The sequence below is a fragment of the Ursus arctos genome, unplaced genomic scaffold (assembly GCF_023065955.2).
Source record: "Ursus arctos isolate Adak ecotype North America unplaced genomic scaffold, UrsArc2.0 scaffold_18, whole genome shotgun sequence".
Classification (NCBI taxonomy): Eukaryota; Metazoa; Chordata; class Mammalia; order Carnivora; family Ursidae; genus Ursus; species Ursus arctos.
The window spans coordinates 55,781,016-55,799,212 of NW_026622852.1; the positions used below are offsets into that span (position 1 = coordinate 55,781,016).

Consider the following 18,197-nt stretch of genomic DNA (forward strand, 5'->3'; position numbering starts at 1 on the left):
TTCTTTGACAGTCCTCTAGGAAAGCACTTAAAAAGCACACTGCCTGATCGCCATCCATCTTCTGCTAGGGCAGGGCTTGGCAAACTACAGTCCATGGGCTAAATCCGCTCCTCAGCCTTCGTGTGTGTGTGTGTGTCAAGGTCCTGAAGCTAAGAATAGTTTTTACCCTTTTAAATGGTTATTTAAGCAAAAAAAAGAATATGCAACCAACACCATATATGGCCCCAGGACTAAGCTGTATATGCTCCCTTTGGTGACCTGAGTTTGAGTTTGTACAGCTAGTGGTTATCTACCTGTGGGCACAGTGTTAAGTGCTTTTCATAAATGGACTCACGTAATCATCAGTGCTTCTGTGAGGTAGGTGCTATTATTGTCCCCATTCCACAGGTGAGGACGGCAAGGGCCCAGAGAGAGTAAATGTAATGTTACATCACATGCCAGCTGCTTTCAGATCCTAGTAACACCTTGAAGAGTCCTTCTGAAGAAAGGTCTTCTGATAGATCAGAGACGATGGTGGCTTTCTGAAGGTGGGCTTGGCACGTGTCCGTTAACTAACAAAGCAGCAGACGTATTGTGTGTTTCTGCCACATCTCCAGGAAGACATTTTCTTTGTGCTCCCGTTCCTTCAAAGACAGGCTCTGCCCTGCTCCGTGATCTGTGGCAGGGAGAAGTGAAACTTCAGAGCTGGTAATGGCAGGTTAAGTCATGTAAACCAAGTTCCTCATTGGAAACAGCTAAAAATGGTAGATAAAACATAAAAACCATAGTTTTCAAAGCACTGGCAAGCTAACGAGGTATTTTGCCAAGCCACATGAAAAGAAAATGGGTACCTCTAGAAGTGATGGGAGCATAAGAGCCAGTGTTGCCATGAGGGCATTTATTAATCTGAGAAAATTTTAATTTCCTATTTTAATAAACCCAAAGGGCAAAGGGGCAGAAATCAGTAACTGAGGTATGCACAAAGAAGGCAGTCTAGGAGAGATCCTGCCCCACAATGAGCTGCGACTCCAGATTCACTGGTCTCTGCCTGTGAATGTAGCCTGGCAGGATCCTAGCATGGTGGTGTCTGCAGATGTCTGGCAAAAGCAGCACAGACCCACCTTGAAGAAAAGTAACTTTACTCTAGGCCTCAGACAATTTTTAAGGACATCAATTCCTACGCCTAAACTAATCACAAAAGGAAACAAAGAACTATGAGCAAGGGCCAGGATAAACATCAGACATTCATTTGCAAAGACTTCTAGACTATATAGAACAGCTCTGTTTTTACATGTTCAGTAGAAACAAAAGGCAAACTTGTACATACTGGTAAAGAATAGGAGATAAGTGTCATAGCTACACTGAAAACCAAAGAGAACTTCTAGAAAAATATAATTAAAATTAAACACCAGCAGATTAGACCCTGCTGAAGAGAACAGTAGTATAATAGACAGGGATCAGCAAACTTTTTCTGTAAAGGGCTAGAGAGCAAATATTTTCGACTTTGAGAACCACGTACAGTTTCCGTCACAGCTACTCGTGCTGCACAAAAGCAGCCATAGACAGTAAGTGAGTGAATGAGCGTGATTATGTTTCCATAAAGCTTTATTTACAAAGACAGCAGTCTGGATTGAGCCCACGGACTACAGTTTGGTGGCCCTCGAGCTGGAAGGCAGGTAGATTAAGGTGCCTGGATGCATCACGCAGAGCAAAACAGATGGAAAATACACAAGAGAGAGCAAAATCTTAAAAGAGAAATTTAACACGTTTAATCAGAGAAGAGAAAGAGAAAGGTTGTGTGACAATATCAAAGAGAAAGACACATTTCCAAAACCAGTAGAAAAGAATAACCCATGGATTCAAAAGTCCAACAAGCGCCAAGCAGAATGTGTGAAAGGAAGCTAATTCCAAGACCCATCACAGTGAAGCTGCAGAGCTATAAAGATGAAACGTTAAAAGCAGTCAGAAAAAGACAGGTTACCTTCAAAAGAGCAATCATTGGACTCACAGCTGACTTCTCAGCGGTGACAGTGAAAGCCAGAGACAGTCTAGCCACCTAGAATTTCTAAACCCCACAAAAAACATCTTTAAAGAGTGAGTGGAAATCAAAACCTTTTTCAGACAGATACTGAGAGAATTTATGCCTAGCAGACCTGAAGGAAATTCTAAAGGATGTTCTTGAGGCAAAAGGAAAATTTGACTTCACTAAAATTATGGTTCTCTTAATTTTAGGGTAAAACAAGCCATGAAATAGGAAAATTACAGCCTGTAAAACTGACAGAGTAATTGTATTCGGAATATATAAACAATACAAATCAAAAAGAGAAAAGACAAGTACACCCCCACCAAAATGGCTAAAATTGAAAGGGCTGACAATAGCCAATATTGGTGAGGAGTATAGCAACTAGGAGCTCTCACATGTTGCAGGAGGAGTGCAAATCCATAGAAGCACTTTGGAAAACCACCTGGTGCTATCAAAACAAGATACACAAAAAATTCCTCTTGAGCCAGCGTATCTACTTCTAGATATGTAACCAGCAGAAACAAGGGCCTGTGTTCACTAGAAGGTATAAGAATGTTCGTAGTAGACAGTCATAGTAACTAAAAACAAGAAGCACCCCAAATGCGTATCAGCTGAAGAATGGAGATAATTAATTGCGGTGTATTTATACAGTGGAGTACTGCAGAGCAGTGAAACCAAATGTGCTGTTCGCATACAAAACAGACTGCGTAAGTCCCACAGACCTAGTGTTACATGACAGAAGCAGATCCGAGAGTCCATACGGTTGGATTACAGTTTCCTAAAGAGGCAAATACAGGCAAAGCTTAGCGTGATAGAAATTACAATAGTGGTTACTCTTAGGGCATTAAACATGGGGTACAGAGGAGCCTTCTAAAGTTCTAAAACAACGTTTGCTATCTTGAACTGTTACAAACACACGGCAAAAATCATTGAGCTCTCTACACATAAAATTTGTGAACTTAAGCACAATAGAAAGAAAACAGGCAAAGATTTCATTAAAAAAAGATACTGTTGGTTGCACAGCATTGTGGACGTACCTGGTGCTACTGAATTATACACTTAAAAATGCTGAAGTCAGTAAGTTTTATGTATATTTTATCATAATTTTTTGAAGAAGGAGAAATAAAATATAATAAGTAAATAAGGGTTAGCCAGAAGACCAAGAAACATGGTCAATTAGTAATACAAATTAAACCAACAAAGGGATGCGTACCTGTACGACAGCAGAAATTCAAAGTCCAACAATACCAAATGCCAGCGAATATGCAGGCAAAGGAACTTTGCATACACGCCTGGTCAGGTGTCATTTGGTACAACCACCTTGGAAAATAGTTTGGCGTGACCCCGAGGAGACTGGTAATTCCAACTCCTAGGTGTATCCGTTAGAGAAACTCATGCACACGGGCCCCAGGATACGGGGTGTGCATAACCACAATGTTTTAGTAACCAAAAACTGGAAGCATCCCAGATGTTGACCAGTATTCCAATGGATGGATGAATTTGTAGTATTCTATAGAATTTTATCCAGTATGAAAATGACTGAACTGGAGTGGCATGGGGGACTCACAGGCGTGATATTGCGCTAAGAGATAGAAAACTTACTGTGATCAACACCGTATTGGTTACTCCTTCCCACTCCCCAACCCACATATTCTTCCATCACAGAAATTATGTTTGCAATCAGAAGGGCCAGAAATTCAAGTCGATAGTTCTTTTTCTGATGACAGGGGCCTTCTGTGTTGTATTCATTGCTATGTCCCCAATTCTTAGGACTGTGGCTAGCACATGATAAGCACTAAAAGTGAATGAATTTCCAGTTGATAGGAGTATCCTCAGAAATATCTAAGGATACGAGGCAGATTCTGACTAGGATGCAGAGGACCTTAACTCCTGTGACAACACCAAACAAAATCCAGATAGTGTAATAATCACACTTATCCTTTGCATATTGGAATTCTCTTGTCCTGTGTAACACCTGACCCCCAAACCTAGTGGCATTTATATTATCCAGTGGTTGGTTTTGCTGTTGGCTCAGAACTGAACAGGAGGTCTTAGCTTCTCCTTGTGGCTTGGGCTTCCTCACAACGTGGTGGCTGGATTCCAAGGAGAAATTTCAAAAAAGAAAGGGAGCCAGGCAGAAAATATATAACCTTTTATGACCTAGTCACAGAGCATCAGCCTCATTTCCAGAGAGGGGAGCCAACTGTAGATAAGTGTGATGGTATAGCAGATTGTGGGGGCACATGTCAGGTCTGGGTTTGAAAAGTGGAAGAGAGGCTTCGCTGAAGACTGAGGAAATGTACTGGCTAGAGAAGAAGACAGAAGTTATTGGCAACAGTGGGGGCAAGCAGAATAAATGACCAATAAGCACATGAAAAGATGATCAATATCATTAAATGATAGGGAAATGAAAATCAAAACCGTAAGAATACCACTTCACACCCATTCGGTGGCTATAATTTAAAAAACAAACAGACCTGAGAAGAATAGGTGTTGACAAGGATGTGGAGAAACTGGAACCCAACATTGCTGGTTGGAATGCAAAATAGTGCATCCACTGTGGAAAACAGTTCAGTGGTTCCTCAAAAAGCCGAACACAGAATTACCATACGACCCAGCAATTCCACTACTAGGTATATACCCAAAGGAATTGAAAGCAGGAAGTCAAAGAGGCGCTTTTCACCAGTCTTCACAGCAGCATTAGTCACAATAGCCAAAAGGAAGAAACAACCCAGGTGTTCATCAACAGATGACTAGATAAACAAAGTATGGTCTGTACATAAAGTGGAATATTATTCAGCCTTGCAAAGGGATGGAGTTCTGATTCATACTACGCATGGATGAACCTTGAATGCGTGATGCTGAATAAACTGAGCCACAATAAAAGGACAGATAATATATGATTCCACGTCCAGGAAGCATTTAGGTAAATTCCTAGAGCCGGAAAGTAGATTAGAGATCACCGGTGGCTGTTAGGAGGAGAGAACGGGAGTTACTGCTTAGTGGTTGAGAATTTTGGTGTGGTGATGAAAAAAATCTTGGAAATAGGTAGTGATGATGGCTGCACAGCATTGTGAATAAAATTCAGGCCACTGAATTGTATGCTTACATGGTTAAAATGACGAAATGAAACTTTGCCACAATTTTAAGTTAATAGTAATATACCAAACACTATTGAATTTTATCCTTTAAAATCAGCGAGTTTTGTAGTATATGGATTATATCCCAATAAAGCTGTTTTGTTAAAAAACAAACAAACAAATTGGGGTCTGAAAGTCTCCAAGTACAACAGTTATTTGATATAAAAATCTTCCCTATCCACCCCTCCCCCACTTTTCCTAAGAGAAAGGACGGAAAGGCAGGACCGAAAAGCAGAAAGAACTTGCACATTCCTACAATTTCTCATTGCCCAGAACTGTTGAATCCAGAGGTAACACTGCAGCCCAACTGCCTCCTGGCTCCAGGCTCAACCATAAGACAAATAACTTAAACCCTAAGCAAACACAGAGGTGAGCATTCTTCAATCTTGGACTTGTTTCTAGATCAACTGAACACTTAATGAGATGTGAATAATTGCATATTCACTTTGGGATACAGATGAAAGAGAGGCCTCTCATGCTGTAGGAAGAACAGTGTTCTTCAGTCCCCACACCACTGTTCTATATACAAAGTCTTATATACCAAAAAATATAGGTATGTATATATTTTACGTACATATCGCATATATAGGATATATAACATGTGAAAAAGCAAAAATAAAAGGAGGCACCCACAATCGTATCTTAGAAAACAGCAAGAAACAACCTGTGGATGATCCAGATAGTGGAACTAGCAGGCAGAGACTTTAAAATAACTGTTGTGACTATTGTGCTCAAGGATTTAGAGAAGAAGAAAAGAATGGTTGAATAAGGAATCTCGGCAGAGAATTGGCAATTTTAAAAATAAATAGGAAGTCTTGATCTGTATCTGAAGTTGAAATCTAGTATCTGAAATTCAAAATGATTAGGCATACCAGCAGAGTGACTACTACAGTAGAACTGTGAACTTGAACACAAGTCAGGTAGAAATTATCTAAAAGGAAGCTCAGAATGGGGGCCCCTGAAACTCAGTTGGTAGAGCGTGAGACTCTTGATCTCAGGGTCCTGAGTTCAAACCCCACGTTGGGCGTGGAGCCTACTTCAAATTAATATATAAATGAGTAAACAAATTTTTTTGAATGAAACTCAGAGAGACTGAGAAAACCACCGGGCAGAACAGTAGTGACCTGTGTAACACAATATCGGACAGTCTCTTGTATGTGTAATCAGAGTCCTTGAAGGAGAGGAGACAGAAGGGAGTAGACAAAAAATATTTGAAGAAAAATGTCCAAACTTTTCCAAATGTATTGAAAAATAAAGGTCTAAAAATCCAAGAAACTCGGTGAACCCTAAACAGAGTAAATACCAGAAGACCACACCTAGACACATCATAGATAAGCTTCTGAAAACCAAATACAAAGAGAAAAATTTTAAAGCAGCTTTAAAGACGACTCAGGCCATACAAGGAAACAGTGTATTGTATGGTTATGAGGAGATGTTAAATATATGATAACCAGAGCAAAAAGGCAGAGAATATCTTTGCTCCCTTTGCATAGACAAGTGGTTTTCAAATGTTACCAGTTCCACCCCCCACCTCTGTGCGGGAGGGAATTTCACAATTGCAACAGAGACCTGTTTGGTCCTCATGAGTAGGGGATGCTATCAGCATCTAGGGAATGTAGGCCAGGGGTGCTGCTCAACATTCCATAACCCTCCAAAACAAGGAATTATCCAGCCCACAGTGTCAGTGCCACTGTTAAGAAACCATTATTAGGTAAAGATTTCTTAGAACCCAAAAAGCACTTAACCATAAAAGAAGAAAATTTAAGAAGTAGACTCCATCAGAATTAGAAAGTAATGCTCACCAAAATGTTGTTATGAAACGAAAAGGCAGGGCATAGACTGGGGGAAAATATTTATAATACATATATCAAATGAAGAACTTTTGTCCAGAATATGTAAAGAATATATAAAGAACTTTAAAAACTAAGCAAAGTACTTGGACAGATACTTACAAAGTATGTGAATGGCCAATAAGCATGTGAAAACTTGCCCACCATTATTAGTCATCAGAGAAATGCAAATTGGAACCACAATATGGCACTTCTCCAAAGCTGCTAGAATTACTAAAATTTAAGAACTTACAAAACCAAATGTGGAGATTAGAGCAAATCTCGTAATGTGTTGCCAGTGGGATTATAAAGTGGTAATTTGGAAAACCATTTGGCAATTTCATAACTCAAATATACACTAATTTTGTGGTTTAGCCGTTCCAGTCCTAAGTATTTGCCCAAAAGAGCTGAAAATCTAGGTCCACAAAAAGACTTAGTGCTCATAGCATCTTTATTTATGACAGCCAAAACCTGGAAACAGTCCAGACGTCTAGCAGGAGAATAGTAGACACGAGCATACTCCTGTAATGGAATATTACTCAGCAGTCTAAGGGGAAGAGTGACCAATGCGTGCAACAATATGGATGAGTCTCAGAAGCATTTGTCGAGTCTAGCCAGGTCAGATAGGCAAGAAGATGAAATAAAAGGCATCTAGATTGGAAGGGAAAAAGTAAAACTCTTGGGGAGCCTGGGTGGCTCAGTCGTTAAGCGTCTGCCTTCGGCTCAGGGCGTGATCCTGGCCTTCTGGGATCGAGTGCCACATCGGGCTCCTCCGCTGGGAGTCTGCTTCTTCCCCCCACTCCCCCTGCTTGTGTTCCCTCTCTCGCTGGCTGTCTCTCTCTGTCAAATAAATAAATAAAATCTTTAAAAAAAAAAAAAGGTAAAACTCTGTATCTGCAGATAACTTGATCCGGTATATAGAAAATCCTAAGGAATCCACTAAAATGCTATTAGTACTAATAAATGAGTTCACGATTACAGATGCAAGATTAATATTTTTAAAAACCTATTTTTATACATTTGCAATGAACTATCTGAACGTGAAAGTAAGAAAATTCCATTTTCAGTAACATCAAAAAGAGCACAATACTTAGGAATAAATTTAACAAGATAAGTGTAAAACACTCTGAATCCCATAAAACATTGTTTAAAGAGATTAAAGATGATCTAAATAAATGGAAGGATATCCAGCGTTCATGGATTGGAAGATCACATTTGATGGAGAGAGTCCTTATCAAAATAGTTCAATTTCAGAGAGTTTTAAGTACTATGAAGAGAATAAAACAGTAATCAGGAAGAACAATTTAGGTTACATGGTCAGGAAATGCCTTTCTGAAGAAGTCTCATCAGTGTCTCCCTTTCCTTTTTATATTTGTTTCTTTGAATTAGGATCAAATCCAGTCCACACATTGCGACTGCTTGATAGGTCTCCTGAGTGTCTCTCTCTACAGATAACCCTTCTGTGTCTCTCTTCCTTTTGTTGTTCTCATAATTCAGTTGTTCTGTAGAATTTCCTATTTTCTGGTTGCTGACTGCATTCCCACATTACAGCTCCTAGGTTAACTTCGTCCCGTCCTTTGTTAACTTCCTGTGAAGTGGGGGTTGGGTCTGGAGGCTTGAGGAGATTCAGATTTGATTTTTGGCGGGGGGAGCAACATGAGGTTGGATCTTGAACAATAACTCCCTCTTTAATGATATTAAATAAATGTTAATTTTTTAGGCATGATAATGATATGGTTATGGTTTATCTTTTAGAGATTATACTAGAAAAATCAGTGGTTCAAATGGTAAGATGTCTAGGATTTGCTTCATGCTAATAAAAGATGAGGGGAAGTAATGGGTTATAGATAAAACTCAACTGGCTGTGAGTTCACTGAAACTGGATGATGGGCATGGGGTAGGAGCATTATATTCTTCTGTCTACTTTTTGTACACTTTTGAGATTTTCCATAATATTTTTAAACTATTGTAATGTATTACAATTAAAATGAACGGGACTCTCTCTAACCTATTTATGAGGATGCAGTAACTATCAATTCACATTCACTTCTGTGATCCCCTTCTATTCATTTCTACAGCTAGCCATTATTTTTCAAATCCTATTTTTGCAATTTAGGTTGAACCATCTGAAATTGCCATTTTTTGGTAGGGTGAAAATAGCCACATGTTGGCAATTGACTGTGTCTCAGTCTGATGCACGGGAGTCAGCTACGAAGTCTGACAGTTTCTACACGGTGCGTGGATTCGTTGCCATGTCTTCCTTCCTTTCAAAGTCTGGCTGCTAGTTATCAAAGCCTATGCTTTTATGATTGGATTGGATTAGGACTGGATTCCAGGTTTTAAAAAGCTCTTACTCATTAAATGGTTGTAGTAAACTTACTGTTGTTTTAAAGAAATTTAGGGGGGAAAAAGAGGGAGTTAGAGACAAATATAAGTGCCTTCAGTACAATCACCCTCAAGTAAAAATTAGCCTGTCGTGTTCCAGTATAAAAGACCAGTGTAACTGGACCATGTTGGGGGAAGAGGAGAGGAGAGATGATAAAAGATGATGTCAGAGGTGGCCAGGGGCCACATCACATAGGGTCTTGTAGGATTTTTAAATATGAGTTTAATGATCTGACTGCAGTTCGTGGGTGTTACTCTCACTGCTGTGTGAACATAGATTGTAGCGGAAGCAGGACGTTGGTTACATTCTGTAGTCCAGGTGAGAAGTCAAGGTTTGGTGGCTCAGACCAGGGTGGTCTGAGGGGATGTGCCCGTGAGGGGATGCCCAGGGGGGTTACAGAGGTGGCCCACTGGAGGTGTGACTTTAGTGTGAAGTGTTAGAAAAATGCCTGGCACCTAGAAAGTGCTCAGTCATTGGTCTGTTACCATCACTGTTAAAATACCAAACAGCAGCTGTTTTCTGAGCCTGTGCTTGATTTCAGGCGCTATTCTAAATTGCGTCACGTGTCATAGCGCATTTAATTGGCTCAGCGTTTTGAGGTGGGTAGTTCATTCCCATTTCACAGGAGATGGACTTCGGCACCACTGTGTCCGCCTTTGAAGGGCACTTCTATAAGGTTCCTGGGCACAGCGACCCATTTTCCTTTCCTTCCCTTCCCTTCCCTTCCCTTCCCTTCCCTTCCCTTCCCTTCCCTTCCCTTCCCTTCCTTCCCTTCCCTTCCCTTCCCTTTCCTTTCCGCTCCATACCCAGTGTGGAGCCCAGTGTGGGGCTTGAACTCATGACCCTGAGATCCAGACCTGATGAGCTGAGATCAAGAGTCGGACGCTTAACCGACTGAACCACCAAGGCGCCCCCGCAGTGACCCATTTCTAAAAAGCCTATCTTATTCTACATCATTAGCCAAGAAGACATCACATGAAACTAATATTAATGGTCCCTCAAATCTAGCTCTGGTCTTCCTTAAAGAACCAATTTCCAAACAGAAATAAAGTGTGTGGTGCCTGAGACAGCTTTGAGTCAGCATTCACCCTAAGTTAGCAGCATCCTTGGAGCAGAAGATTTGCAGACTTGGACAAAATTCAGCTATGGTCATCATTTCAACAATGAAGCTAATTTAAGCTTATTTCTGCAGTATGGGAAAGTCATTATGAAATAAAAATGCACAAATTGGGAGAAAAGACAGTGTAAATCACTTTTCATCAGTTGCTGATGAGTTCAGCCAAATACTGGAGGAATCATAATAAGTCGTGTTCATAATCTCCTAGAAATGTTTTTAAACTTTCTCATTTGGGGGAACTCTTGAGGGGTCGACTTTCCTGCCCCGGCATTGTGTCAAGCAGAGACTGCAGGCAGCAGGGCAGATAAACATTCAAAGTTCCCTCCTCCCATAAATCATGTTTTCAGAGAACTGTGAACGTGGAATAGCTTAAGAACTACTGATTTGTAGGAAGTCCCTGTCCAGAGTCCAGCTGCTTTTGTGGCAGTTAGAGCCTCCGTCCCAGAACTAATCAGAGTACTCTTGCTTTTTCCATTTGTCCCAGCTGTGAGTGCCTCCTCTCCGCGGATGTGGCCTGCTGTTTGACGATGACCTCTCATCCTATCTCGCTTCCTGCCCCCTTTGTTTTCCAGCAACCCTCTTCCAGTGGGAGCGTGTTTGGGTCTGGAAACACTGGAAGAGGGGGAGGTTTCTTCAGTGGCCTTGGAGGGAAACCCAGCCAGGATGCAGCCAACAAAAACCCATTCAGCTCGGCCAGCGGGGGCTTTGGATCTGCAGCCACCCCAAGTAAGTTGAGACCGTTTTCCCAGTCCCTTGGCCCCATAATGCCATTGTCATCCCCGTGGTGCGAGCAGAGCTTTGGTGACAAATGTAGAAAGGAAAGAGAGGGGTCTAGAAGGCCCATTGAATATATGGATCAAAGCAGTGTGATCTGTTTTGATTTTGATTTTTGGTTTTTGTAATGAGATGTCCTCTATAATCGTGAAAAGGCATCGGAGCTGCAGGGTGAGGACCTGTGCCCTGAGCTCCTCCTCTCTTCTCTCCAAGGCCCAGATCGCTCTGTTTCCTAGGGTTGAAATGACTCGAAGTGAATGCAAGCGGACAGGCATGAATGAGAGCAGCAGGGCAAGCTGGGTGTGCTTGGAGAAGGAGCGTCTGGATTTGTGTGGTGTAGTCCTCTCTCTGAATTCGCTTTAAAATTCAGCTGCCACAGAGAAATGTTACCCAAAACTTGAAGCCTTCATTATTTCTTATCTCTTTACATTTTTGTCTTATTTTCAAATGAAGCTATATCGTTCTGTTGGCACTTTTTTTCTCCAGCTAATTTTTCAAATACTTTGTTGATCTATTCATGGCTGGAAATGAAAGAAATTTGGGGTGTTTTTTTTAAATCTTAAAAAAAAAATCCTGCTGCCGATGGAGGCTGAGAAGGGAAGTTGGGGGCCTGTCATCATCTCTGCTTCCCTCATTTAACACACTGCACACGGAGCCTCTCTCATCTGCTATGCTACCAAGATCCCCGCGAATCGGGAGCTACTGTTCTCCGACAGGACAGATACTACCTTCATGTTGAGGCTCCTGCAGCTCAAAGCAGAGCTCTCTATTCGGAGTCTCCACGTTCCCTGATCAGTTGTTTTGATGTCACTGTCCACCTAGTAAAAGATTAGAGTCAAGAGACACAGACCTCTTCACTTGTGCAGTTATATGAGCAGAAATCTTTGTTCTTCAGCTTTCAGTCTCCCAGGAGGAATTTAGAATCCTAGAATGATGGGCACCTGGGTGGCTCAGTCAGTGAAGCATCTGCCTTTGGCTCAGGTCATGATCCCAGGGTCCTGGGATCGAGCCCCACATCGGGCTCCGTGCTCAGCGGGGAGCCTGCTTCTCCCTCTCCTGCTCCCCCCATTTGTGTACTCTCTATCAAATAAATAAAATCTTCAAAAAAAAAAACAAAAAACAAAAACAAAAGAATCCTAGAATGAAGGGATCCAAGAAATTGAGTCTAGTAGTTTTCAAAAACTCTTTCTGCTGATTAACTTCTAAGCAGAATCTCAATGCGTAAAACAGGTAAAAATAGGTCTACTTGGAAGCAGGGGTCAAGAACCAGAGATACTGGGTGGTTTCCCCATCCCCCCCCCCCCCCCCCGGCTCTCAGCATGGGACTGCAGGGCTCCATAACACATACTCGGACAACAGGATCCTTGTGTGGCATTCTCTCCATTTTCAAATGAGGAAACAAGCCCCGAATGGTGAGGTGATTTGAAGTCACAAGGCCAGAAAGTGGCAGATCTAGGACTCTACCAGATCATATGTAGCATACAAAACAGCATCCGGTGCAGAAGAGGCACTTGGTAACATGCTACTTAGAAACGTGGGTTTCTCCCGTAGGCAGGTTACCGTCTGCGAGATTGTGCTGCTCACCAGTTTTGTTGAGACTTAGGTGTGTCATATCCTTGTAAAATCCCCTTTCCTCCTGGCTGATTCATCTCTTAGGCCATGGCTTTTACCTGTGAAAGAATTGCCTTCTCTCAGTGGGGGACTGGCGATGGCATGCCCTGGCCTGCGAGGGCTGGCTGTGCACACCTCCAATTCTGCCTCGGGTGATCGCATGTTGGGCAGCCTGAACTCTGCCATCGTGCGAGTGTTTACACCAGGGCAACTGGACAGCGCGGCAGGTCACCCTCCACCCCCCCATCCGTTATTCACTGGCACACCGTTTTTCCAGTTCTTTAATTCTGGTTTAAAATTAAACCAGATACTTTATAGGATTATACCGGATGCTTGATACTGAACACCTGCTGGTCTTCATTTTCCTAAATATTGGTTTTTTATAAACCAGCAGTTTATTTTTATGGTAAGAGAAGTTTCAAGGACAGAAAAGACTTAAACATTATTTGGTTTTGAAAACTGAGGATATGATTTGATAGTGAAAGGGACAGGAGCCTCTGTAGCCCAGAGGACCAGGTGCACGAGAAGAGGAAGAACAGTGCAGGAGAAGTAGCTAGAAGTCACCTGGGGACAGGCATCGTCCTCACCAGAACTAAGGATGCTTTCTGCGAACCACCAGAGACAGCCTCTTTCTCTTTGGGTGACTCTGCAATATTTGACACTTTGAGCTCAACGTCTTTCCTGGACTGTATAGACCGACTCTCCTCGTTCTCTTCCTTCCTTCCAAACGGTTCCTTTTCTGCTGCTTCTCTCTGTCCTTGCAGGCATGTCCCCATTGTCATCTGGGTTATCACAGTAGTCTCCAGCCTCCTCCCCTGGCATCTGGACATTCACACGAAGCTGAGTGTTTTTAACTCTGCTTTTGCCAGTCTCCCTACGCAGAACCCCTGGCAGCTTCCCACGGATGTGAAGCCAGCTCCTCGACTTGGAAATCCAGGCCCTCCGTGAGCTGCCCTGCACACATTCCTGTTCCCCCAGCATGTTCCCTCTGTGTCAGCCACTGCTGGCCGTCCTTCGTACACACGCCACTCCTCTCTCCCCACTTCAGCGCCAGGGCTCCCCTGCCTCCTCCACTCCACCCACCAAACCTACCCTTCCTTTAAAGGTGACTCTAAGTCTGCGCCTGTGTGCAGCTTGGCCTGCGGGTCGTGGGTCCACGGCGATCTCTCCCTCTCTGGAATCCAACAGCCCTTGTGTTGTTCCATTCCTTCGTGTGACATCAAGTGGAAGGGACAGATCTTTATGGACCACCTACTGTGTGCCAGATGCTCCGTGTAGTTGGGCTCACCACTTCTTAGAACAGTGCTTTTAGGTGTGGCCGTCCCCATTTTACCAATAAGGAAATAGGTTTGCAGAAGGGATGCAGACTTACAGAGGTAGCAGCCGTTAAGTGGAGCAGCCTGGGCTTAATCCGAGTATGTTGCCAGAACTCTGACCCACCCCGTTGCCTCCTGAGATCTTCCTAGCCTTGCAACGGAGCACGGTTCCTCCCAGGTGTGTCTTGTCTGACAGCCCTTGGGCTCATTCTCGGGGGCGTCGAGTACGCTCCCCTGCAGACGGATCTCTGAGCGCAGATTGAGCCACCGGTTTCCCCTGTGACATGTAGACCCCAGGCCGCCTGGCCCTGAAGCTGCTGTCTTTAGCCCTGAGAAGTCATTAGACCTCCGCCTTGATGGAGCAAGACAGGCCGGGAACACTGTTGCTGTGAGCTGGCAAGTTCTTTATCCACCTCCTCAGGGTTTCTGAGCTCTCTGTCCCGAGACTACCTGAGATGCTCTGTTAACCCCTGGGGTCGCTTGAAATTCAGCACCACTGCACATTGTTAGCAATAAGCACTTACTGCCCCCTCGAGTCTTGTCCGAAGGACCCTGGTTAGGCCATCCTCGACACGTTCTTTCTGTTCGGAGGCCTGAAAGACGTACTTGTGTGAGGAGAGAGAAGCCATTTGAGGAGAATCTTTTGGGCCCGCAAGGCTCCCTCTACAACTGTTCTTTAAGAAAATGTCTTGGAAAGTATCTGGGACTAGAGCTGCTTGAGAACCCCCTTCTCAGTGCATGTGAAATTCTAATTAGTGACTTTAGACCTGCAGAATGACATGGGACTTGGTCTCTGTGATAGTGTTTATATCAAATTTAATTTAATCATATCAGGCATAATTTAATTGGAGTAGGGTTGGACCCTGATGTTGGGTTATGCAAGTGTTTTTTTTTTTGCCAAATACAAGACCCAAGAGGCCCCGTGTCGTGCCAGCAGGGGGAAGCCCAGAGCAGACACAGGTTGTCCCTGGACTCGCCACCCCCCGAGAGTAGAAGTCACCAGCCAGCTCTGTGAAGACAGGCTTTCTTCTGGGCTGCTCTGCCCACAAGTGAAGAGGCATCTCCTGCAACAACATATTGTTCCAGCAACCAAGATATAACCCCCTTACTTGCCGTATTTTAAGAGCTAGGGACTGTGTTATTTTGGAACCGCTAGGAGAGAACCGAGAAGCACATCCTTGACCGTGGAAACAGAGAAAAGCAGACCTCGGTTAATGCCACTTTGCTTCAGAACAGCTGAAATAAATCCTCAAACCTTTCAACACGCAGAACTTCTCTTGAGACTGCAAACGAAAACTGTTACAACTTGACTGGTTTAACTCTCATGATCTTTGCAAAATGGAAAGGATTACATTTTTTGCTGCTGATCTGCTCTGTGTCTTATTATACTGAGCACAAGTGGGATGTAGCAGGAGGAAGAGTTAAAGAAACAGAGAGGGGAAGTTCTGTTTCCTGAGGATCTGCTATCGCCCGACTAGGCGCTCCTCGTACGTCAGCTCATCTGATCCTCACAGCAGCCATGCGGACACCACCCCCCCTCAACCCCGGCTGTCCCCATTTTGTCTTAGAAGAAACAGGGACTTGGGAAGGAGAAGTCCTTGCCCACAGCTACTGGGTATCCTGAGCCGGGGCTGGCTGCAGAACGCCTGTGTATTCCACTGTAACGCCCGTGAGCATCTTCAGATAGGCGTCTCAAGGAGATGAAGGGGTGAAGATGCCCAGAAACTTCTGTGTTCTCTAACTTCAGGCATTTCAGTCTCCTGGCATCATCCCAGTAAAATCATTTCACCTCTGTATCTCAGATTTCTCCAAGAGGAGAGCTAGCCCCAAATCTCACACTTGAAATGATTTGCTATTTGTAATTTTTGCCGCGTCGGTCCTAACAGAGTCAGAAAGTTGCAGTCCTCTGTTCCTGACGTACCAAGTAAAGGAATGGCTGAGGAGCCCAGTTTTCATCTCCAGTGTCGGATGAATGTACAGCCACTGAGAGAATAAGACGTGGCCTCCCAGCTAGCTTACTTCCGGCAAGCTCCGGCTCTTCGAGAGGACGTGTTGCAGGCTCCCCCTACGAACCCTCAACAAAAGGAAGGTGCATAATCCTGTGGTACCGGGTCTGGGGTGATGAAGTGGAGCTTGTGAACCCCTCCCGCCATCGGTGCCTGGCACACTCCTAGCCAGGCTCTCAGACTGCCAGCAGGGGTTTCACAGAGCAGGTGACCATGTGGTGGCCTGGGCCTCTGCGTATTGGTGGTCATGTCCCTGAGTGAAGGCCGTTCAATTCCTGGATTGTAGGTCAGGAGCGTTGCAACTGGAAGTATTAACAGTTAATCTCATGTGGGGGTGGGGTTGGCAGCAGAGCGAGATGGGGGACCTTGGGATTGACAGGTTAGTGATGGGCCACCTCTTCAAACACCTGGACTTTGAGAGTGAGTTACTCCCCTCCACGTCTCTCTGTCCCCTTCACAGCGAGCACCTGATCGGCTTGGGGGAACACCGGCCCGTGCAGATGTTTGCACCTCTCACTTGGTGATGTGGCACACGCTCTCCATTACCCACCCAGAGCATCCGTTCAGCGCCCCGCGTATGCTTGCGCCTTTGGGCCTAGACCCTGTTTGGGGACAGCTTCTCCCTGCCTTCTTTGGATGCAAACTTGCTTTAGTAAAACACCCATCCAAACACGGTGGGGAAGTGTGAGTTGTCCCTCCCCTCTCCCCACAAAAAAGGGTGACAGAAGAATTCCTGGTAGTGTGCTGTTCGTGTTCCCAAGTGCTTCTGTACATATGGTTCTGGCTACTTATTACCGGTCAGATTCGCATGTCTTGTATAACTGACAGAACACTTCTTACCCGTCTTGGTTTTTAGGAGTTAGTTTCCTTTATTCCTTGCATTCTTGGCGTGGCTTCAGTGTGTAGGAGTGACCCACCTAGATGAGCATCTGAAAGGTCAAGGGCTTCATTGAACGGCTTAGGAAAAGGAAATCAGACCGGAAGTCTTGCTGCTGCTCACATTCTTCAGAGCCTCTCTAGCCCCCCTCAGATCGGCGTTAGGGGCTTCATGGTTTTTGTTGTTGCGCCACCATTCCCTGAGCAGATCGGGCAACAGAAACACGTCCAACCTGACTATGAAAGCAGAAGCTGGCAGCCATTAAGCTTGGTTCGGATTTGCTCTGACTTTATTTCTCTAGCTCGACAAAACGTGAAGTTGGTGCTCATGTGAGGAGATGAATGAAAGCAAGCCTTCTTCTTCAGAAGAGACACGTCTCGCGGGAAGCTGGTAGATAGACTGATCCGTGTGGGAGCGCAGCTGCGTCCTGCAAAGGAGCCTCTTCACTGGGCCCTGTTGCAGCTCCCCCGTATGCCGTGCCCGTAGAATCCCGAGCCTGGGTTCCCAGAGATTAAGAACTTGTCATCAACATGCCAGCAAATCACAGAAGGTGTTCACCACAGCTCGGCTCCCTTGAATCCCAGACTTGCCACTTGCTTCTCCTCAAACACCTAGCTGCAGTTTCTTTTCTGTTCTAAGTAGATAAGGACATTTTTCTACCTCTGATCTCCCTCAGCATGTTCCCCCTTTCTTTAGATACCTCTAATCTGTTCGGAAACAGTGGGGCCAAGACATTTGGTGGATTCACCAGCTCATCGTTTGGAGAGCAGAAACCTGCCGGCACGTTCAGCTCTGGAGGGGGAAGTGTGGCGTCCCAAGGCTTCGGATTTTCTACTGCAAATAAAACAGGTACTCGGATACTTATTAGCTGTGGTTACTTTTAGATGTATATTTACATACGCATAGATACCTGGAAGGAGATGTCTCTAGGCTGGCTCTCCCGGGAGTAGGATTGGAGTATGGATGAAATGACCTTTTCTCCCCGATTCGTTTTTGCATTTATTGAGCATCTACTGTGTTCCTAACGCTGTTCTAGATCTCCGAGACATGTTAAAAGCAAGAATGTAAATAATTAGCAGGTGCAGAGCAACGAAAGTATGGGAACATACAAGAGAGTGATAACTAAAATATAAACAAGA

At 44.1% G+C, this 18,197-nt stretch overlaps 1 protein-coding gene across 3 annotated transcripts in view; it reads left to right on the top strand.

Moving 5' to 3' along the window:
• NUP214 (nucleoporin 214) overlaps window positions 1-18,197 on the top strand; it is a 94,713-nt gene that overhangs the window by 68,577 nt on the left and 7,939 nt on the right. For all 3 annotated transcript variants that reach the window (XM_026514203.4, XM_048223415.2, XM_026514204.4), the window contains 2 exons: window positions 11,047-11,200; window positions 17,755-17,907. In XM_026514203.4, the coding sequence (XP_026369988.2) occupies window positions 11,047-11,200; window positions 17,755-17,907 (307 nt within the window). The remainder of the gene's footprint in view (window positions 1-11,046; window positions 11,201-17,754; window positions 17,908-18,197) is intronic.